This window comes from Anolis sagrei, chromosome 2 (assembly GCF_037176765.1).
Source record: "Anolis sagrei isolate rAnoSag1 chromosome 2, rAnoSag1.mat, whole genome shotgun sequence".
Lineage (NCBI taxonomy): Eukaryota > Metazoa > Chordata > Lepidosauria > Squamata > Dactyloidae > Anolis > Anolis sagrei.
The window spans coordinates 90,329,582-90,353,970 of record NC_090022.1 but is presented as its reverse complement, the minus strand read 5'-3'; the positions used below and the strand labels follow the sequence as shown (position 1 = coordinate 90,353,970).

The window sequence follows — 24,389 nt, the reverse complement described above, 5'->3', positions numbered from 1 at the left end:
GCATTAGCAGTTTTGAGAAGGCTGCTAAAGTAGGCCCTCCACAATAATGGGGATTAGGGGTAAAAGGTGCCAGAGAAGGTAGAAAAAAACACAAATTAACAATAAAATATGTTGTCGAAGGCGTTCATGGCCAGAATCACTAGATTGCTATGAGTTTTCTGAGCTGTATAGCCATGTTCCAGAAGCAGAAACATCAGGGAGAGAATGCTTCTGGAACATGGCCGTACAGCCCAGAAAACTCACAGCAATCCAATAATCACCTCACTACCTCTGAGGATGCTTGCCATAGATGCAGGCGAAACGTCAGGAGAGAATGCCTCTAGAACATGGCCATATAGGCCAAAAAAACCTACAACAACCCAGTGATTCTGGCCATGAAAACCTTCAACAATCCAATAATATTTTTTAAACCCAAAGAACATCTCTCCAGGAATCTCTATGCCCTCCAGCATGACTCTTTGATCAACTTCTGTTAGAAGTTGAAGGTCTAGAGAGACCATAATAATCAAAACTGCAGACGATCAGATCCACAAAAGTTAAACCCTTAAATGTAAAGGGCAAGCTATATATCAGGTAATAGGAATGATGTGTCATATGCCACTGTTTCTCTTCCACATGTTTCCTGTGTAGCATAAATTTCTCCTGCATCCTAAATCCTCCCTTCTGTGCCCATATACCTTAGGGCTGTTTCTCAACCTGGGGGTCATGAGGGGGGTTTCGGAAGGGTCGCCAAAGACTATCAGAAAACACATCTTTCTGGTGGTCTTAGGAACCCCTTTGGCAGAGAAGGCTGCAGATATCTCCATTTACCCTTCTCTTCCATTTTGAAAACTGACAGCAAACCCACCCCCAAAAGCCCTCCTCCTGTGATTGGCGGGCCTCTCAGCCAAGAGGAAGGGCTCCAAGCCCAGGGGCGGGGGTGGGTGGGGGGGAGAGAACAGGCATGCTCTCCCCTAAATCACTGTCGATTCCTTCCAAATCCCTCCTGTATTTTCTGTTGGTCATGGGGGTTCTGTGTGGGAAGTTTGGCCCAAATCTATCATTGGTGGAGTTCAGAATGATCTTTGTAGGTGAGATATAAATCCCAACAACTACAATTCCCAAATGACAAAATCCCCCCAACTCCACCAGTATTCAAAATTGGACTTATCAGATATTTAAGCCAAATTTGACCCAGTGAATGAAAATATGTCCTGCATAGCAGATATTTACATGGCGATTCATAACAGTAGCAAAATTGCAGTTATGAAGTAGCAATGAACATAATGTTATGGGTGGGGGTCACCACAATCTTAAGGGTCGCAGCATTAGGAAGATTGAGAACCACTGCTGTAGACAGACAGCTGGGCAATGAGACGGATCCCCCATGCTGATCTTCCATACAGAAAACCTTAGAAGAATAAATGGAAAGCAAGACCTCCTTGTGTTCATTGTACTGTCAGTATAAATGCAGTGTGGGTGGGAAAGCATGGGCGAAGAATTTGGCACAACAAGGCATATTGTAAGGCCACCAGAGCAAAGTTTGGGAAGACCACCTTTTCGAATAAAACTCCTTGAATCATATAGCAATAAAAAAGGGATGTTTTAAAAAAATTCCTCCACAGTATAATGGGCCTCTGGAGTTTGGTTCCAGGACCCTCTGTGGATACCGAAATTCATGGATGCTCAGGTTTCATTATATACAGTGGTATATTAAAATGCCGCTACTTATTTAAAATGGCAGGAATCAAGATTTGCTTCATGGATTTTTTAAAAAAAAAATCAGTCTGGATGGTTGAATCCACCCCCGCTCTCCTGGTGTGCTGTTTCTAGGCACTGAGAGAGCTGCTCCGAGAGTGTACTGGAGGTTTATTTTACTTCTAAAAAGGGTCTGGAGGCTTTGGGGGAGAGGGAGAAGGCTTCCAGATGTTCTCGCGGGCCAGTCCTGCAAGAGCCTCTGGACACCCACCCCAGGAAGTGTGCACAGGCCCCCAGGAAGATCCACATTTTTAAAACACGAATTCTTCTGGGATAAAGGCCTGTCTGGATCCGTTCAGAGTCCACACTGCCATATATTCCAGTTCAAAGCAAATAATGTGGGATTTTCTGCCTTGATAATCTGGGATATAGGGCTGTATGGAAGGGCCCTTAGTGTGTGTGTGTGTGTGTGTGTGGGTCCTTTTAGCTCAATATATGAGTAATTTTTGCATTCAGCTCTTCTGCAAGGGTTATGCTGCTGGAATAATAATACTAATCACTAAAACATTCTATGATTGATAAAAGATGCAGTGCTTACATTAAGATTTTTTTTAGATGAGAGATCATTGAACATCAAGGTATGGAGAGGGAATTCAAAATATCTCTCATCATTTCTTTTCCCTGCAGTCCCAATGTGTGTGCTGTGCTGAAGGTGATTGGAACAAACAGTAAATACTTGCCAAACTGCAAACTTTGGTACCAAAGGAAAATCTGTGGCAAATCGACGTAAGTATTTCTGGCAGGGTTCAAAGACTATTCTGTGAAGTTGATATTTCATGACTTTAAGGTGATTTATGGGAGGTCTGTGATTCTTTTTATTTGCAAGGTCAAAACAGAGCTTGGAAAAATGCTTTTCTTAAAAACAACATCTACACTGACATATAAAATCCAGGTTATCTACTTTGAACTGTATTATGTGGCAGTGTAGACTCATATAATCCAGCTCAAAGCAGATAACCTGGGACCAAAATCTACTTACCAGCATGCTGGTTTGGAGAATCTAGGAGTTTATCTTCTCAAGAAGTAAATTTTATTAGCACTGGCCCAAACACTGCATCACCAATGATTTTGGTGACACTTCCATGTCTTTTGCAACTTCTCTCTTTCTTAGGGTTTCCAAGTTGGCTACAAGGTGGGGCTCCTATAAGTTTAAGACCAAACACATTGAGGACAAAGGTATCTGTGATGCTGGGCAAAGATACCTTTCTTCCCTTAAAGTCTCAAACTTTTACCTGCAGCCGATACATTCTAAACACAGCTTCGTAGGGAGTGGAGAGAGGGAACACAGGAGCACCAGGCTCTTTTCTTGTCCATAGTATCTTGGCACAAACACTCTGCTCTCCAACTGAATAGGCAAGAACTGTGGCCAATAGGCCTGGGTAACAACGGAAAAATTTGTTTCTAAAATCGATTTGTATTTGGGGTTTTTTTTTGTTTCGATATTTAAAATAATTACAAAATTTTCCTTTTAAAAAGTTAGATATTTACGAAATTTCATAAATGGTAAAAAATTAACGAATCGATTTCCAAAACAATAACGAATCGATTCGTTAATGGCGGACGCGACCGCGAAATACGCTAAAAAACCTCCAAAACCTTCTGAAGCTTCCCTCTCCCTCTGTTGTTGACTGTTGGTGTGATATTATAATTTTTTTTCACTAATTAAACCATAAAACTGGCCCAGACATGCAGAAATAATAACGAAACGACCTCAAAACAATAACAAAACAAATACAATATCGAAATACGAAGCATTTACAAAACGTTTTTGAAAATTCGTTTTTTTAAATAATTGCTCCAGAATGGTTCGTTATCGTTTTGTAATTGAAAAAATTAACGAATTATTAACGAATTACGAATTAACGAAACGAAACCGCTCAGCCCTAGTGGCCAATAGTTTGAGGTTGGAAGGTAAGGTTAGACTGCAACAGATGTTACAGTATCTTGTCTTGCTTCTCAATCTGTTTGGACGTCAAATGGCAAGAGCCATGTCCTATACAGCCTGGCAATGGTACTCTTTCTCTCTCTCTCTTTAATAGAGATAAGCAGTTTGGCTTCTTTAAAAAGAGGATTTGCTGGGGGTTCAGTGTGTATGGTTTGAGCCAAGCGGCCAAAATGGGATTTGTTGTTGACCTGGAAAACTGGTTGTGGTTTTGGCTTGCAATCCTGTTTTGATGGGTAGAGATACAAACAGGGTTCAGAAAAATGAAACCACATCACAAAAATCAGAGGACTATGATTTCCTTCTGCTTTTTCCTATTTTCCCTGGGAAAGGGCCATGGCTCAATAGTAAAGCAAGATGTCCCAGGTTCAGTCTCCAGCATTGCCAGATAAGACTGGGAATACCCTTTGTAGATCTACACTGCCATATAATCCAGTATCTGATCCCAGGTTATCTGCTTTGAGCTGGATTATATGAGTCTACACTGCCACATAATACAGTTCAAAGTAGATAACCTGGATTTTATATGTCAGTGTAGATGAGGCCTTTGTTTGCTATGGGTATTTGAGAGAGGAAGACCAGAAATGAAAGCTACCTAACCTTGCTTTGATGTTGCATCTGGACTGTGTGTGTGTGTGTGTGTGTTGGGGGTGTGTGTGGCTCTTGCATTTGGTTTTTATTTTTTGGAAGGGGGAGAGGTTCTTACATTTGTTTGCAGCTTACCTGGTAGTTCCAGATGCTTCAATACAAACAGTACAATCCTTGAATTCTGGTATCCTGAGTTTCATTTAGCCACATATGACAAAATATGTTCTCTCTAGCAATTTTCTTCATCCTCCCACATACTCTATGGTATTCTTCCTTTCAATAGGGTTTGCTGTTATCAACAGGTTCATATAGCCATATGAAGTCAGATAGTGTATCCCCCATGGATACTGGGATTCATTCTATACTCCAAATGTCTTTAGTTTTTGATGCATGTTAAAAATCATACTTATCTAAGTAAGTCTCCTTTGATTAGGCTAACCTTACATTTATTTCCATGATTTTAAAAATAATTTCCTTGATGTTTTTTGTTTTGTGGTGTTTTATTGCATTGGATGTATACACCTCCAACTTCTTTGCAAATAAATATTTTCAAATAAATGCAAAACTATTTGCCTTCCTTTCCCTGCCCCAGTCCTTCCAGACACAGACAGAATTGCAAATCAATTTAAAGCCTGTCCCTGCAGATGTTAGCATTCAATCCGCGTTGCTGCCTATAGCTTCCTATAAAAGTGGACTTGACACATACTCTTGCAAAGGGCAGCCTGCTCCTCATTAGACATGGGGACTGGGCTGGCAGTCTGCCAGTCTTGAGCAGAAGTCTGCTAGTCTTCTAAGGAAGGTGTAACCTCCGCAAGGTCACGCCAGCTCCAGAAAATTGAAATTGGGGGACTGGATGAGACAAATGCGTGAAAGATTCATGAAAGACTCCAGACAGCTAATTTCCCTTGAGTGACTTCAATGTTTGTCAGCAATCGGGGTGAATAAAAGTTTCTGTGTAAGCCGAGACAAATGCAGAAGTTAAGGGGAACGTCTGATAAACAGAAGTAGCTGAATGTGTCTGCAGTGAGCATATGTTTCCTTCAAGCTTGTGCTGGAGGCATTCCCTCACGTTCATGATTTCAGCATTTTTTTTAACTCACTGAAAAGACTTGAATTAAAAGCACACAAATACTCTTTCTTGGGATGAAGGCAGAAGCTGTATGGCTCCTCTCTTCCCAGGGCTAGGACAAAATTGGTACACAAACTGCAAGTCGTTGAAGAGTTTTCAGGATGGAACAATTAATGTAGCTAATGGTTCTATCAGAAGTTGCTGTTTCCCCACATTAGATAGCTTAAGAAGACTGAGCAAGTACAGCAGTGTGCCTGCTGCTGAAAATTGCTTCTGCATGATAGAAGTGCACTCCAAAAAGAGATACAGACAATCCCACAATCAAAATGGATAACAGGATCAAAGCACATTGCTGCTATGGACATCCTCATCCACAAATGGATTCTTATAGATGGCGAATATGGCATTGTGGGAATGCTTGTTCATGAAGCTATGGATTTTAAGATGTGTGTGTAGACAAAGCAGTTGCTCCAACCACTATCAGCTGTGGACATGGCTATCATTGTCTCCAGCATTCAGTTGCCTTTTCCCATAAGGCAATAGTCACAATTAAAAGGTTCCCCATCCCTGCACTAGAACAGTGCTTCTGAGGCTACCTGATGTGGGGACTGGCAATTATAATTTCCCAGAGTGCCAGGGCTATATGGCACTCACAATTGCTTCATTCTTTCATGGAAAGACTGTCTTAGGGACCATTTCTTTGAGTTGCACTGCTCTGAAACATCACAAAGTCTATCCAGGAACTTAATGGTAAAAAAAAAAAAAAAAAAAAAAAAACAGAACTCAGGGAAAAAAGTAAAGGAAAATTATCACCTCCTGCACTAGGAGCCCCCAGTGGCACAATGGGTTAAACCCTTGTGTTGGCAGGACTGAAGACCGTCAGGTCGCAGGTTCGAATCTGGGGAGAGCTCAGATGATCTCCCTCTGTTAGCTCCAGCTCCCCGTGCGGGGACATGAGAGAAGCCTCCCACAAAGATGGTAAAACATCAAAACATCCAGGTGTCCCCTGGGCAACATCCTTGCAAATGGCCAATTCTCTCACACCTGAAGTGACTTGCAATTTCTCAAGTTGCTCCTGACATGAAAAAAATAAAATAAAACTTCTTGCACCCACTTTACAAGCTATCATTAGTTGTTAAAGACTTTTCTTCTTTGTAAGTGCATCTACACTGTAGAATTAATGCAGTTTGACAACTGTCATGGCTCAGTGCTATGGAATCCTGGTTGTTGTAGTTTGGTGAGATGCCAACTCTGCTTTTGTAGACTCAGCCTGCTGCATAAGACACAGAAGTAAACTGAGTCTATGAAGGCTTATGCTACAAATATCTTTCTCTCAATCTCAGAGATGCTACAAGATCAGATGTTTAGTGATAGAGACCAATAAACTATTCCTTTGTATACAATAAGTTACATATCTATCCCCATGCTGACTCTGCATATGTGCTACACAAGGTAACACTTAACAAATAAAAAAGAGTTACGATTTGTCCTGAACTCTTTCTGTGTAGATAGCTCCCGTCAAGCCAACATTCTTATCTGGGTTTATAGCCATGTCCCACCCCCTGCCCCCGCACTCACCTAGGTTTTCAATTGGCTGGTTTTACTGAGGCCATGGAGACTAATAATTTCACCCCTTTTCACAAGTGGCTCAAACTTTATAGAGGAACTGTTTGTCTGTCGCCACATTGCAATGTGGGCATTTGTTGTAAATCCTAACTATTTATGGGTTGTAGCATATGGTGGGTTGGAAATATATTTTTGAATACAAGGTGTCTGAAAATTATCTTTACTATTTCAATTGTATATAGAATTGAAGTTGTAAAAATTATTTTCGGACCTTCTATAAGTAAGTTTCTTTGGACTGACACATTGAGCAGCTATTCTCGTCATGTGATAGTTGAAAAAGCAATGGGTTTAGTTAGCCCTGTCATGTCCTTTGTGATATGCTGTCATCAGTGGGCTATTTATCTATACAAGTTTAATTTATAAAGTATTTATGAAGCCAAAGTATTGAACCTACATATCTGAATCAACCATTGTAGATGCCTAGATTATTTACTCAAGTATCCACTGCTTAGTTTTCTTGAAAAACAATTGTTTGTATTTATAAATAAATAATTTACCTGCTTAATTTTGCCATATTCTTCTTCTACTAATCAGAGTAGAATAATATTCTTCGTTCAGTGTGTGATCGTATGGTTATTCAGAAGTCTACATATGGCAGAATGAAATGAGAACGCTTTTGCAATTTCAGCTGTGTCTTCCCAAATTGTGCACATACAGTCTCTGCACAAGCAATGACCTTGCATGTATACAACTTGTTGTGGGAAATGCTGTGAAAACTGTGGAAGACATGCTAACTTTGTTTCCTACATATTTAGTGTCTTATGTTCAGTTACACAAGCGGGGCCCATGAATTGCCTGCAAAAGCAAGCAAAGATACCCTTTAGACATACCAATCTATCCTCATTCCGAGTTCAGTATGGAAAGCCCTATTTGCACATCTGCCTGTAAAAGCATCTAGATTTGTGGACAATAAGGCCTTTTTAGTAGTGGCTTCCTATTTGTGAAACTCTTCCAGTTTATGTCCACCAGACATGATTATTAGAAGTGTCCAGACAGTCCCTAAAGACTTATCTGTGTAATGTATTGGGTAGCATTGATTACTTCTACAGTGTTCCCTCGCTATGTCACAGATCGCTTTGCTGTTTTGCAGGTTTTTTTTAATGAATTTAAAATATACAAGTAGTGAGGGAACACTATATACCCATTGTTTCTCCAGCATAGATGCTGCCTCCTCCTCTTCCTCCTCCTTCCCTGAGGAGGCCTTGCTCATCCCATATTTCCCTACAGCGCCTCAGAGAAGAGGAGGAGCAGGAGGAGCAGGAGGAGGAGACCTTCCTGTCAGGCTCTCACATGTTGCCCCAGGCCCGGGCTTCCATGTCCGGGTCGAGCAGGCTTCCCTGCTGCTGCTGCTACTGCCATAGTGGTGCTGGGCCTGAGCAAGGAGCAGGGCAAGGCAGCCATGGCCCTGTCTTGTCGACCCCTCTGCTGCCACTGCCCCACCTCTGGAGGAGCCTGGCCTGGAAGAGGAAGGCTGTGAGTGGAGAGAGCACACGGGGGTCAGGGCGGGGGGGGGGGGGGGGGACGACGACCAGCGTGCAGGGAAAAGAAGGTGGGAGAGGCGTCAAGCTTCAGATTGTGTGAGTGTGTGTAGCGTCCCTATTTCATGGATTTTCACTTATTGCGAGTGGTCCTGGAACGTAACGCCTGCAATAAATGAGGGAACACTGTATACTACATAGTCTTAGCACTTTCATTTCATTAATTGCCATAGATCCAATTTAGGGATTCGTGGAATTTGTAGTTTGTCAGAGACATTCCATTAAACTACAGTATTAGATTTATTTGCAGAGAATTTTAAGTATCTTACAAAACTGCAGATCTCAACATAACAGCACCATAACAAAGTGTAATGTGGATATCTCAGTAGTATAATGTTGACACACACATTGAAGACATTTTCCTGAAAGTGTGAGGAGCTAATAAGTTGTGGGGTCATGGATCCTTAAATCAGTCATATTTATTTATTTATTTCATACACTTGTACCCCGCCTTTCTCACCTCTGAGGGGGAACTCAGTGTGGCCTCACAGCAAGCACTATTCGGTGCCATCACAATCACATTCAACAAACTCATTAAAACAACATTAAATAAATAGTTGTTAGAAATACACCAGTCATATCCCCAGAGGCCCTGTGTCTCCTGTGTCTCCAACTTTTGAGAAGGATTGAAGAGTTCTTTCTAATTCCGTTTTGTTGAACATGATTAGTAACCATGATAAGACAGGGCATCCAACCTGGAGATTTCTGTAGTCAGCTGAACTACCAAGCCTTCATATTTTTATTCTCAATAGTAAATACCTAATTGACTTCTGTGGCTTATGTTAGTTTTTCATCCAGAGTATTAGTCCCTTTGAACTGGGGTGTTGGAGGAAAGTGCTGAGAGTGCCTTGGACAGCGAGAAGATCCAACCAGTCCATACTTCAAGAAATAAAGCCCGACTCCTCATTGGAGGGCAGAATAGTAGAAGCCAAGATGAAGTACTTAGGCCACATCATGAGAAGAAAGGAAAGCTTAGAGAAGACAATTATGCTGGGGAAAATGGAAGGAAAAAGGAAGAGGGACTGACCAAGGGCAAGATGGATGGATGGTATTCTTGAAGTGACTGGATTGACCTTGAAGGAGCTAGGGGTGGTGATGACTGACAGGGAGCTCTGGTATGGGCTGGTCCATGAAGTCACAAAGAGTTGGAAATGACTGAACGAATGAACAACAACAACAAATTAGTCCTCCATGAATTCAGATGAATGCCTGAGCAGGATTAGGATATATTGTACAATCTAGTTTTAATAGTCAGTGTTGGCCGTTTGTCATTGCATTTGTTTTTACCATTGCTTGATTGTGGGATCAATTGTTCATTTCATTTTGTGGTTAAACTTTGTTGCTTAACCATCAAAAGCAGCCATTGAAAACTTCACATCAAGAATGCAAACCAAGCCTTTGTACCTAGGAAAAAGAAAGTGTTGGGGAGATTGTTGTTGTAAGTATAAACTCTAGTGACTCACCAGAGGACGTCTTTGTTCATGGCAGAAAGGAGGGGTGGGGGTGTCTTCTGCCTCCATTCAGACACTTAATGCAATCACTGTTTCAGACATGAAGAATGTTTCTGTCTGCACTAACCAGGTGGAGGGTGTGCCTCTCAACTTGTACATATTTTCCTTCAGCACAGATTTGCCAAACACCTTTGTGATGAGTTGTGGGGCTAAAAGGACATTTTGTGATAATTCAGCAATATAGCAATGCTGAAACTGTACTGTAAGCTGCCCATCTTGCACAAACTTGTTTGAACTTTGATGAAATATGTTGAGATGAAAATGCCATGAAGTAGCTAAACTGTTTTCAGTATACGTTAAGTTGAATGGAAAATTCACTGTGCTCGCCAAATATTTCTAATCTTTTCCAAATAGAAGCATAGGACAAGCAGTTACCCCACTGATACAGGGTCAGGCTAGGGTGCACACCCCAGATATGTTGGTTAGAGTATAGTGTGTACTCATGTATAGGTCTATCACATGTCTAAGTTGGTTTTGACATGACTTGTGGATAAGTCAAAGGTCATTCTGTGGAGTGGGAAAATGCCCCCCTCCCCAAACCACCACTGTGGGCCAAACACACCTGGATATTCCCTCACCATTTCTTTTGCCCAGGCATTCAAAAGGCCTTTCACCATTTTACTTTACTAAGAGAGAGGGATGTTTATCTCTTTTTTGGATGAAAATTAAGGTATATTATTAATTTTATTTTAAAAAAGGCACCAGCCTTCTCTGTGTGGAGTAAGCAGAGTGGTGAAAGGTGAAAGCTAAGTCTATCCTGGAGGAATCTTAAAGAAGCAAAGATATGATAAAATGATTAATTTCAGGAAAAGGATAAGAGAATCGCCAGTGGCATTATCATTTTTCCAGGCAGGCATTCAAAAAGCCCAGGCATGGTGCCACAACAGAGAGACTGCAGAAGTTGGCACTTTTTGAAACATTCTCTCGAGACAGGATTAGCTCTTGATTTTTGCTACTGTACTCAGAGTAAAGTTTTTGATCAGTGTTACAGTACAGAGTTGACATTGACCTGTATGTAAGTTCTTGGACTTATACATGAGTATATGCAATAGTTAAACACATGGGGCTAAATGCAATAGTCATTTTCATTGGTAAGTCCATTGATTTCAGTGGACTTACTCTAGTTTTTAGAGACCTAAAAACTGTACTTTGAAAGCACCACATCCCCTCTTGGAAGCTAAGCAGGGTCAGCCATGGTTTGCATTTTGAAGGGAAGGCCTCCAATGAATCCCAGGTCAAAGCCTCCTTTGATAGTTTCTTTTCTATGAAATCCCTGTGAAAATAATGGGGTCACCATAAATCAACAGGTGACCTAAAGGCGTATATACGCAGGTGTGTGCACATGCACGCACACAGACACAACCTGATAGTAATACTAGATTTAGTCTATAAATTTAGGATACTGAATGCCAGAATAACATCCATAAACTTCCAGCCCCTTTTCAGGCATGCCTGAACAGGAATGTCTCATAGCACCTGTAATGTGCCAGCAGGCACATGCAAATCTTAGATCTCTGGTACAGATACTCAACTACACCCTATATGAACTGAGAAAATAATAATAACAACAACAACAGTAATAGTTACCCACCCCTTCATGGCTCTAGGTGCGGTACAATATACTTAAAATAGAGATAACATATAATACTATTAAAATGCATAGAAATACATAGACCAAAGATTGATACCAATACTAATAAAATGTAATATTAAAATTTGCTGTTTAAGATTGATCGATTTGGATATGTCTTCAATTTTGTCTTGAATTCTAACAGCTCATTTAGCTGCCAGATCTTTTCCAACAGCTGATGATATAGATCTTCTGGGTGATGATTACCAGTCAGATTCTGGCTGGTTGGAGTAACGTCTCCCAGAGAACTTAGGTGGATGGGGTGGATTATGTGGGAGAAGGTGATCCTGCAGCTAACCTGGACACAAACCACTTTTACCTTGCCTGGAAATGAATTGGCAATCAGTGGGGTGACTATAGTATAGGTGTAATATGTTCATTCCCAGAAGTTTTAATAATCCTCTTGCTGCCGTGTTTTGAACTAGATTTTTTGAAGATGGTACAGAAGTCCAACCTTGAGGTTACCAGCATCACCATCTTTAGCTCCTCTGAATTTAGGAAGGGGTACAGCTGGTAAAGTTGGTGATAAGCACTCTTGATTGTTGCATCTACCTGGACTGACATTCGAAGAGACTGATTCAGGAGCACTGCCAAGCTGCTGACAGTCTTTCAGGGAGACGGTGATCAGGTACAGAACTAGTTAACACTCCTTCAACCCTAGGTTGTGACCCTTAATGTCTTGTCTGAATTCAGTTTCAATTTGCTTTTCTTCATCTAGCCTTCACTAGGCATTCATTCAGAGGAGACACAGTATCCTTAGATAAAGCTGTTTTTGAAGTCATGGAGAAATAAATTTAGGTGTCATCAATATTGTGATGTTCAGTGCCTCCAGATGACCTCTTCCAATGGTTTCATGTAACTGTTGAAAAGTATTGGGGATAGAATGGCACTTTGTGGGATGCCACAAAACAGCATCTTTTTTAGGAGCAGCTATACTCAAGAACCACCATCTGGAACCTGCCTGAGAGATATGACCAAAACCACCACAACACAGTGCCTCTGATTCCCAGCCCCTTTAGGTATTCCAGAAAGATACCATGGTCAATGGAACTGAAAGCAACTGAGAGGTCTAGAATCAATAAGAGGGACACAGTCCCTCTGTTGGTGTTGAGATGGAGATCATCCACTCAAGCAACCATAGCAGCCTTAATTCTGTATCCTGCTCTGGAGCCAGTTTGAAACGAATCAAGGAAATCTGTGTCATCAAAGACTGCCTTGAGTTCAAAAACACCTTCTTTCTCAATCACCTTTCCTCCCCCCAAAAATTAGACACTTTAATTACTAATCACAAGGGATCGAGAAAGGACTTTAGCAGTGGTCTAGCTACTGCTTAACTGGGAGATACATTAATAATGAGCTGTATTTAAGATTAAATTGCAACTTTTCTCTGAGTGACCACCCAAGAAGGTTATCTTCGTGTTGTTGAAGGCTTTCATGGCCAGAATCACTGGATCACTGTAAGTTTCTTGGGCTTTATGACCATGTTCCAGAAGCACTCTCTCCTGATGTTATGCCTGCATCTATGGCAGGCATCCCCAGAGGATGTGAGACCTCCCTCATTTCCAAGTAGAGAAGATATTTGGACTAGAAGCTAAAACACTTAATTTTGCTTCTGTGCAATTGAAACTGCAATGGAGATAACAGACTGGTTTAGAAGGCTGAGGACAGGCTGTGACCCAAACACCACTTTGCCATCCCATAGAGTGGGGTGTCCTAGGGCTCAAGATTGACAGTCCATTTCCCAACATTATGCTTACCTCACTCTTTCTTTATGGAAGATCAACTCTGTATGGTGCTTGGTTTTGGCTACATAACAAACCCCAGCTTCTCCAACATAAGTAAATCTCTGGCTATGAACCATAAATATTGGAATCCATTCATTTGATCTATGAAGTAATGGAACATTTCATTGGCTTTGATCCTAAAGATTATCTTTCTTTTCTTTCTTTTTGAAAGAAGTATCTTCTTTCCACTGTAAAATGAAAGACTCATTTCAGCACTTTTGTGGTTAATACATCTTGTCTACTGTGGAGTCCCAGTTGAGTCTAGTGGTTATGCATACTGGTACATGCATAACCTCAGGTAATTAGAAACATTTGCCTGTCTGACATTACCTTCCTTATGTTTCCCTCTGGATGTCTCATTGCTGACTGTGTCTTTTTATTGTTTTATTATTTTATCCCACTCCCATCCTCCCCTTCTTGTACATGCAATTTATACAGCAAACTACAGAAGTTACATTCAAAATATCAATCTCAGTCTTAATTTTTCCACTCCACATCTTAGCATGTTCTCTAAATAATTTCTAACTGGTTCCAACATCCTCTTAGTTATTGTAACCTTTTCAATTTTATCTATATTATTCCATTTACAATTTGTTATTTCCACATTTAACATATTAACTATGTACTTATACCAATTAGTCAGTGTCCATTTTGATTTATCTTTCCAACCCCTCACTAAAACAATTTGTGCACACGCTATTAATTTGTCAACCAATTTTTCTTTTTGTTAGTTGTTTGAAAGATCTGCAAAAGAGAGTGGTTAGCTTGTCTATTTTCTTTCTTTCTTTATATATGGCACTAGGGATGTCTGCCTAGGTTGTATCGCTAGAATATTAAGTTAGATATGTGGGCCATTAATAAAAAATTGCTGCTGAACCATAAGGTGCCGTTGAGTAAACTATTGCATAGACTATTTTGTGGATTGCCCTATCTCCAACCCTTCCTAGTCTTATGAGTCATAGTAGCCAAACCAGCTTGAAATAAATTTTAGGAGTCATTACGTTCTTGTTGGTTGCATTTGTTAAGTCCAAGTAATGGGTGTTAGTTTACCATAATATATTGGGCATTTTGCTATATTAAATGAAAGCTCTTATTGCAGCAGATGCATGGTAGCGATTTATTCCCTGGGAAAGTGCTATATTCAAGTACATGATTGGCAAGTATGTAGCATTGCTACTAGAGAATATGCACCTAACCCTGTTCTGCTCACAGGGCATTTGCTTGGTTATTCCATGTTGTAAAATAATGTCTGGTAGATCTGGTATAGAACATCTGGTCCAGAAGTAGGTTTGTATGAGTATAATTGTTAGCATATGTTTGGATAAATTGTGGATAAATTGACTTACAAGCAGTGACAGCAAATGTGACATCATCATATTTTATTAACTCTATAGTAAAAGAAGAGCTCTGTTTGGTGAGTTGTGTAACTTTCTAAAATTGGATATCTCAGGGGAAATGAGTAAATTGTTTCCCCTGATATCTGTTATACAGTACTTGCTTTCTGTTAGATTTCACCCCTTGACTGGAAATTACCTATGCCTGTTAGAATTTTCTCCCACAGAAACACAAAGTATCCCACAGAATACCCTTGTTTGTAGATTATTATAAATGAGATACCATTAGCTAATTGCCATATTTGGAACTATATTATTTTATTTTTATGTATTTATTTTTGGATTTTTACAAATGATATTGACATGCTATTGTAAACTATTTAGTGATTTCTGTAAATGAAAAACATGGCCGAACTATTTCTAATAATTCAAATATAAGCCTCAACAGCAGCACTAAATTGGATTTGGAGCACAGAGAGATAGTCAACCACTTCCAGCCTGAAGATTACCTCATGCAAGGATGTTTCACTGTTTTCTCTCTGCACGTGGAGTGTTTGGCCATATGAAGAACTTTCAATTTTATTTTATTTTATTCAATAAATAAATTAAGAGATAATGTGTCCATAGCACTTTACTGAAGCAAATAGGACCAATGTGTGGTCAATCAGTCCAGTCTGACCTCCATTTGGGGGCCCAAAAATATGTTCATGGGTATTAATCTTAGCCCAATGGTAACCGTACAAGCTCCCAAGGAATTTGCATGGTGCTGCTGTTTTAGAAAGGTCACTAAGGCATGCATAATGGAGACCTGGTTGGATGGAGCTGGGGGAGTTAATCTCACCCAGCTTTGTCCTCCAGGCTACTCCGTGCAGCACCAGCCAAGATCCAGATCTTGGGGGGGGGGGGGGGAGGCAGGGTAGCAGTAGTCCATAAAGATTCCATCCCCCTGACCCATCCCGCAGTCAACCTTATTCAAATGTGTACACCTGAGGTTAGGGGACCGGGACAGAATAGGAATTCTTTTAGTGTACTGACCACCTCGTTGCAATACAGTCTCCCTACCTGAGCTAGCAGGGATGGTCTTGGGCCTGGCGTTGGACTCCCACTGGCTCATAGTGCTGGGGGACTTCAACGTCCATGTAGAGACTACCCTTTCAGGAGCGGCTCAGGACTTCATGGCCACCATGGCAACCATGGGGCTGTCCCAATTAGTATCTAGCCCTACCCACTGTGCTGGATACACATTAGATTTGGTTTTCTGCCGGGGATGGAAGATGGTGGTGTGGAGGAGCTGTTCATTGCTCCGTTACCATGGACTGACTATCACCTGATCAGGTTTAGACTTACTGCACCCCCTAACCTCTCTGGGGTGGAGGACCCATTAAGATTTTCCACCCCAGGAGACTTATGGATCCGGATGGACTCCTTGTGGCTCTTGGGGGATTTTCCACCACCTCGGTAGGTGATTCTGTTGATGCTCTGGTCTCTCTCTGGAATAGGGAGTTGACTGGGGCAATAGACACGATTGCTCTGGAGTGTTCCCTCTTGAGTAGCCAAGCTAAACCTTCTCCTCGGTTCAACGATGTGTTGGCAGTGATGAAGCGAACAAAGAGGAAACTAGAAGGCATGTGATGAAAAAAGGCTAGCGAGTCAAACTGAGCACGGCCATGCCTTTATCTAAGGGCATACACCATGGCAATAAAAGCTGCAAAGAACTCTTTGTGGCCAATATTGCATCCACAAGTAACCATCTGGTTGAGCTGTTCCGAGCAGTCAGAGGGTTGTTGAACCCCACCTCTCAAGACGGGTGCACTGACGATTTGGCAGCCCACTCACTTCTTTGCTCACTTCTTTGCGGACAAAGTCACGTTGATCTGCTCTGGCTTTGACATCATGTTAATGGCAATCTCTGAGGATGTAAGACGAGCACCTGCTTGTCTGGTTTTGATAGATTCATTTCAATTGGTGCAGCTCAAGGATGTGGACAAGATTCTTGGAGAGGCAAGAGCAACTACATGCATCCAAGACCTCTGCCCATCCTGGCTAGTAAAGGAAATTAGAGGGGTTTTGACAGAGAGGGTGAAGGTGGTGGTTAATACCTCCCTTTAAAAGAAGCTGTTATAAAACCACGGTTGAAAAAACCATCACTGGACCCCACTCAATTTGTGAACTATCGGCCGGTTTCTAATCTCCCCTATTTGGGCAAAGTCCTGGAACATGTGGTAGCCTTGCAACTCCAGGGATTCTAGATCCAGCGCAGTCTGGCTTTAGGCCGGGACATGGTACTGAGACAGCCTTGGTCACCTTAATGCATGATCTACGCCAGGAGCTAGACAGGGGGAGTGTGTCCCTGTTGGTTCTGCTGGACCTCTCATTGGCCTTCAATAACATCGATCACTGTAACCTTCTGGGCCTTGGAGGTACTGCTTTGCAGTGGCTCCAGTCCTTCCTGGAGGATTGCTCCCAGAAGGTGTTGTTAAGGGACTCCTGCTCAGCCCCATGGCTATTTTACTGTGGGGTCCTGCAGGGTTCAGTACTGTCTCCTATGTTGCATGAAGCTGTTGGGGGAGATCATCCGGAGTTTTGGGGTGCGGTGTCATCTGTACACAGATGATGTCCAACTCTGTCACTCCTTCCCACCTACTACTAAGGAGGCTGTTCAAGTCCTGAACTGGTGCTTAGCAGCTGTAATGGACTGGATGAGAGCGAACAAATTGAGACTAAATCCAAACAAGTCAGAGGTCCTCCTGGTCAGTCGCAAGGCCGAACAGGTCATAGGGTTACAGCCTGTGCTCGATGGGATTACACTCCCCCTGAAGGTGCAGGTTCGCAGCTTGGGAATGATCCTGGACTCATCGCTGAGCTTGGAACCCCAGGTTTCAGCAGTAGCCAGGGGAGCTTTTGCACAGTTAAAACTTATACACCAGCTGCACCTGTACCTTGGGAAGTCTGACTTGGCCACAGTAGTCCATGCTCTGGTTACGTTCTGAATAGACTACTGTAATGCCCTCTACGTGGGGTTGCCTCTGAAGACTGCACGGAACTAGTCCAATGCTCAGCAGCCAGGCTGCTCACGGGAGCGGGGTACAGGGGAGCGCACAACTCCCTTGTTACACCAGCTCCACTGGCTGCCAATTAGCTTCCGAGCAAAATTCGAAGTCCTGGTTTTAATCTATAAAACCCTACATGCTTCTGGCCCAGTTTACCTGTCCGAACATATCCTCCCCTATAAGCCATCAAGGACTTTAAGATTGTCCAGAGAGGCCCTGTCTCAGTCCCACCACCTTCGCAGTCGCGATTGGTGGGGACGAGAGATAGGGCCTTCTCTGTGGTGGCCTCCCGGCTATGGAACTCTCTCTCCCAATGAGATTAAGTCTGCCCCCTCCCTCCTGTCCTTCAGGAAGCAGCTGAAATCCTGGCTTTGGAATCAGGCATTCACAGATTAATGGATTGATTTGGTAAAGACTAAGAGTTATTGGACCACAATGTTTGGATTGAGTTGATCAAGTTGATGTTTTCAACTTGATGAATTGTTTTTTATATGTATTTTAGAAGTTATTTATTATGTATGTTGTTTTTATAATGTTATTTATTGTGTAGCATTGAATATTTGAAGTTTTTAGCCATTCTGAGTCCCTCCTCGGATATAAAAGTTCTAAATAAATAAATAATAAATACTTCTATACTGCTCTATATTCCAGGATCTGATCCCAGATTATGTTTTTATTCTAGATTATATGGCACTGTAGACTTAAATTGGATCTGCACTGCCATATAATCCAGATTATCATAGCAGATAATTTGGAGATTATATGGCAGTGTAGATGGGGACCTCATATAATCCTGTTCAAAGGGGATTATCTGGGATCAAATCCTGGGATAAAAGGTAGTGTAGATCCAGCCTACCTTTGCTAGGTGAAAGAGGGAACAGGGCTCCTGTTGTGGAGCTGAGAGTTTTCAGCAAGTGTTACTTGCAAACCAACCATGCCGGCATCGAATTGTGACTTTGTAAGCCGCCCTGAGTCCCACTCTGGGGTGAGAAGGGTGGGGTAGAAGTAACCGAAATAAATAAACAAACCAACACATGCTGAAGTTCCTTTCCGACACAACCTTAAAAGTACAGGAACATTGTCCCTCACTTCACCTGGTAACCACAATGGTCTCTGCTCTCTCTTTATTTTGCTCTCAGCTAAACTTCTTTATGTGATCTTCTGTTCAGTTTTATGATCACACTAGCTGTCCCCTGCCACGCGTTGCTGTGGCCCAGTCTGTTGATCTGGAAAATAAAGTAATGAGAAAGTGTTGGTTTCTAATCTATTTCATGTCTTTCTGCTTGTGGGTAAGCAGTATTTCCTGCTGTTTCCTTGTCAGTGTTGATGTGGAGAGAGTCTGGTTTGCCTACTCTGGAACAGGCAAGATATAACTGTCGTTCTTCAGGGGTCTCTTTCAAATCTATAATACTATCTCTGTGTGTAAATTATATCTATTTATATCTATGGCTGGATGGCTCTTTGTCAGGAGGGTTTTGATTATGTTTTCTTGCCCTGGTGAAGGGAGTTGGATTGGATTTTCTGTTGGTCATGGGGGTTGTGGGTGGGAAGTTTGCCCCGATTCTGTCGTTCATGGGGTTCAGAATGCTCCGTGATTGTAGGTGAACTGTGAATCCCAGTGACTACAACCCCCAAATGGCAAGGGCTATTTCCCCCAAACTCCATCTGCATTCATATTTGAGCGCTTGTGCCAAGTTCAGTGCAGATCCATCATTGTTTGAGTCCACAGTGCTCTTTGGATGTAGGTGGACTACAACTCCCAAACTCAAGGTCAATGCCCACCAAACCCTTCCAGTATTTTCTGTTGGTCAAGGGAGTTCTGTGTGCCAAGTTTGGGTTCAATTCCATTGTTGATTGAGTTCAGAATGCTCCTTGATTGTAGGTGAACTATAAATCCCAGCAACGACAACTCCCAAATGACAAAATCATAATTTTTGAGTGATGGCCGTACTCCTTGTGTTGTGAGACGTTTTCTTGCCAAATTTGGTGTGATTTCGTTCATTGGTTCTTTTGTTTTTAAGGTACTCATTATGCACAGAGCGTGTGTGTGTGTGTGTGTGTTTGTGTGTATATATATATATATATATATATATATATACATACACCTGAGGCTCTTCATCAGAGATATGCCATACAGGAACCTTTAGTTCCCATCCCGCCTTGTTGCTTCCTTTTACGTCAGTCAATAGCTGCCGCGTGGCACTATGGGACGCGAGTGCTTTTCCTCCTCAATGTTCGGCATAACTAATGGAGAATAGGTGGGGAAGAAACTACAGGGACCAGCATGCACCGCGTCAAGATGGTGGCCCGCGACGCCCTTTGGGAAGTGTAGTCCCGGGCGCTGCTGTGTTGGAGAAGAAGGGTCTCTTTTTCGCCAAGATGGTGGCTCCGCCTTCGAAAGGCCCAGGGACCGGGAAGGGGCCTGGGAGCGGCTCCTTAGGCTCCTGCCTGTCCCAGCTGCAGAAGGGCGCCGAGCCGGGCCTGGGCGAGGCTTTGCTGGCTCTCCGGACGCAGCACATCAAGGAGGCCGGAGGCATTGCCCGCTTCCGGGAGCGTGGGGGGCTGGCGCCGCTGCTGAGGGTCCTGGCCGGCGCCCCCAGGCCCCGCCGCACCCTCGACCTGGCCCTCAGCATCCTGGGCAACTGCTGCACCGAAGGAGGGAGCCGGGCCCGCGTGTGCCAGCTGGGAGGCATCCCGCCCCTCGGAGAGAGAGGAGAGAGGCTGCCTTGAGGCCTAGTCTGTAAGGCCTGAGGAGGAGGAGGGGTGGGGGAATCCACGCTCAGGCCCCTAGAGCAGGCCTGGGCAAACTTGGGCCTCCAGGTGTTTAGGACTTGAGCTCCCACAATTCCTAACATATTAGGAATGTGTGTGTGTGTGTGTGTGCGGCGGCGGGGGGGGGGGGGTGAGGGGGCGCGCGCGCGTGTGTGCGAGCGCGTGTGCGAGCGCCGGGGAGCTTGCACCAGTGCGCATGCTCAGTTGTTTTACCGTTTTGTGTGGTTGTTGTTGTGTGGTTTGGATTTCTGAGTGGATTAGTTTGTACCTAGTGGGTTGTCCTTGGGGCCTGGCAATTTTGGTAGAGTTGTGTGGAGGGGTTTTAGAGTTTTGTTTCCTCGTTGGACGCCAGGAGGAAATTTATATATATAGATGAAGGACAGAAATTCTTTGTCTTTTTGATTCAGCTTTTAGAGTTTCATAAGTTTAGATATTTAAAAACTGTCTTTCTGCTTTTGCTTCTCAATAGCACATCCTTTGGTTGATGAAGAGCTTTCCTTGACTTTGGGAAAGGAATCTGAGATACAGTTTATCAAATCAAAACATGTGGAATGTATTACTCCAAACCTCATGAATTTGATTTGGCAGGTTGTTCATGTTAATTTTAAATTCCCTCAGAAATGAACTGCAAGTTAACTTTGGCTTCTAAATGTCACTGGAAGAAGGGAAGCAATATGACCAACAAAAGCAGAGACTTTACTCATACCTTCTAATGTCTGTTGTCCTGACTTCAAATCTAAGTATGCTCAGAAAGATTTTTTGCTTACATTACATGCCTTAGAAAGTGGGATACATTGGCTAGTAGACATTAGTGAACACAAGATAAATGCCCTTGGTATGAACTTATGAGACATAAATACCTCTAGTCATAAGCACAGAATGCAGTTCTGCCAACTAGACTATACTAGTGGTTTGTGCAACTTCTTGACTGTAAATTGTGAAAAAAATATGTCAAATGCCCCGTTAGGAACCAATCTCAGGACTTTCATTGCTGGAGGAAAAATGTAAAAGCCGATGAGAGCAAAATCTGTTTACAGCTTCTCCCATTGTTGGAAAGTTTCAACATTAGCTGTTTTAAAAATATTTCAAGCATGGAGAGTGCATGCAGGTCTTCATGGATCATAATCACATCCATCTGCCTTTTGCTACTTGCATAAAAAGAAGAAAAGGCATACAGTTGTAGTGTAAGGCAATGTGTACATTTTCCCAACTTGCTTAATGGATGGGGGAAAATCATATTTGACAAGTTGTTGTCAAATAGCACCAGTTGCTTTGCTTAATGGGGTAATTTGAAACATACCACATTCCATTTGTGGCACCTTGAACTTCTATCATGAGGGGTTGTCAGAAGGGTCTCCAAAGACCACCAGAAAATGCAGTATTTTCTGTTGATTGAGTGTGTTCTGTGTGGGAGGTTTAGCCCAATTCTATCCTTGGTGGGGTTCAGAGTGCTCTTTGATTATAGGTGAACTATAAATCCCAGTAACTACAGCTCCCAAATGTCAAGGTCCCCCCCCCCCCCCCACACACACACACACTCCATCTGTGTTCACATTTGGTCATATGGAGTATTCCTGCCAAGTTTGGTCCAGATCCATCATTGTTTGAGTCCACAGTGCTGTCTGGATGTAGGTGAACTACAACTCCAAAACTCAAGGTCAATGCCCACCAAACCCTTCCAGTATTTTCTGTTGATTGTGGGAGTTCTGTGTGCCAAGTTTGGTTCAATTCCATCACCTGTAGGGTAATTGTAGGTGAATTATAAATCCCAGCAGTTACAACTCCCAAATCACAATATCCATTTTTTTGAGTGAAGGACATACATTGGGTTTTGGTGTCCATTCGCCTAGTGGTTTTTGAGTTCTGTTAATCCCACAAACAAACATTACATTTTTGTTTATATAGATTTGAAAGAAAAGTAGAAATCTTGCTTCTGTCTACTTAACTTTGCTTTGTGTTTCTTCTTGTTCTTTGTTCATCTGTCTTTTAATAACAAAACTGCAATGCTCAATGTGCTAATTGTGCTTCTCTCCAGCATCCCTATATACCCTCCAACTCAAAAATGGACAACTCCTGGGGAAGCAATTGGATCTGGTGATGGGGCTCTGCCCCTGGGGAGGATTCTTGCCAGTGGCATGTTTCTGGCTCAGCCCTTCTCATCCTGAGGATGTGAGCCACACCTTCCGCATGCTGAAATGGGGGTGGACCTGAGACCTCAAAGAGCTGTGGGCCTGGGTTCGCCCATGCCTGGCTAAACTTTCCTAACTAGGGAAGAGAATAGAGGAGGTGTCGGTGGAGGCTCAAGAGTGACAGAGTATCACTATTCCTATTCTTGGGCATGTTATGAACATTTTTACTGGGGTGTATTATGCTCTGCAAAATATGATTCTTTTTCTGAATCTTTGTTTGGAAATATAGTCTGGGAGAAATTGCCTGACCAATATGAAACAGCTAGCAAAAGTAGTGTCAGGGAAAAATAGAAGATACAGCTTTAAGCTCTATTTTATCTATATTAAAATGAGATCCTGGTGGGATTCCAAAGGTTGTTACATCACAACTTAATGAGTAGTACATCAGTCTGAGAGGAGAAGCAGGAACTTAGGCCAGGAAGAGAATCAGGGTTGATAAGACTGTAGTCTTTATGCTTTTGAAACTGTCCTCTTTTCTCAAAAACAAAACAACACACATACAAACACATGCACACAGTATGGAACCCAATTTCAATGTGATCCAGGAAACTGGCACAGAAGAGAACTAGTCTGAGCTAAGACAATGTGTAGTCTACAATAAATCCTCCTCAAAGCCCATACTAATCTGAGCTTGAATTAGGAATGTCTAGAATGAATAAAGAGCTGGTTCAAGTTTATATCTAGGTAATGTTGACATGTTTAAGTGGAGAGAAGCATCTTCTTTATTCTTCCAAGCTGCTGTTGCTCCTGCTCTGCAGGAGTTTGAAAGAGACTTCTAATGCTACTATCACTATTCCATACTATTTGAAAAGTTTCCTCTTCTTTTTCTTATGAACAAATGTGTAACTTCAGCTCTGCTGCATTGTCATGGACCAAATTTAAGGGCACAATTTGCTGGAAGATCTGCCAGTTAATTGCACTCACATTATGTCACAGTGCTTGCAGCCAAAATAATTGTTGATGTTAAGTATGCAGTGTGTGGAAAGCCAATCAGAAGTCATAAAAGGTGCTTTGAAACATTTGTTCCATGCCTGTGATGCTCATGTCTGACAAGACTTTTCATAACCCTAGCCTTATTTGTTTTGAGAAAGATTTATTTGCTTAGATGAAAGCAATGGCTTTGTATAGCTGCCCTGAGTTCCTCTTTGGAGGTCGAGAATAGGACAGGATATAAATGTTCTAAAACAATTAATTAATTAATTAATTAATTAATAACCTTCGTAAGTGTTAGTTGTCTATGTAAAATATCTGTGATGCATACATCGGAAAAAGTACTTCTTTTGTACTTAACATTTTTTCCTTGAACTTCTTATAAGCAAATCTGCAGTACAGCTCAATTCTGTAGCTTCTCTCACCCGGTCAGACTCATTCACTGGAGAGTTTAGACTACCATACCGAGTTTTGTATACATAAGGTTTCTGGCTTGTTAGTTGCAGTTCATTAACTTCCCATCTCTCTATAAATAAGCCTTTGAGAGTCATATCTTGAGAATTCTTCATGCTAAATGTTGGGTGGACTTGCCTTTAATCATCTCTTCATGTTTAATTCCAGTTTTGAACTAAAATGTTGGCTAGACTGTGAGAAAGAATATTCAATTTTTGTATGAGTTTCTATGTCTA

General features: G+C 42.2%; 1 protein-coding gene across 1 annotated transcript in view; it reads left to right on the top strand.

Moving 5' to 3' along the window:
* The window catches only part of TGFBI (transforming growth factor beta induced), a 60,915-nt gene that overhangs the window by 4,469 nt on the left and 32,057 nt on the right, over positions 1-24,389 (top strand). Inside the window, exon 2 of the mRNA XM_060765322.2 lies at positions 2,365-2,463. Coding sequence (XP_060621305.2) covers positions 2,365-2,463 — 99 coding nt within the window. The remainder of the gene's footprint in view (positions 1-2,364; positions 2,464-24,389) is intronic.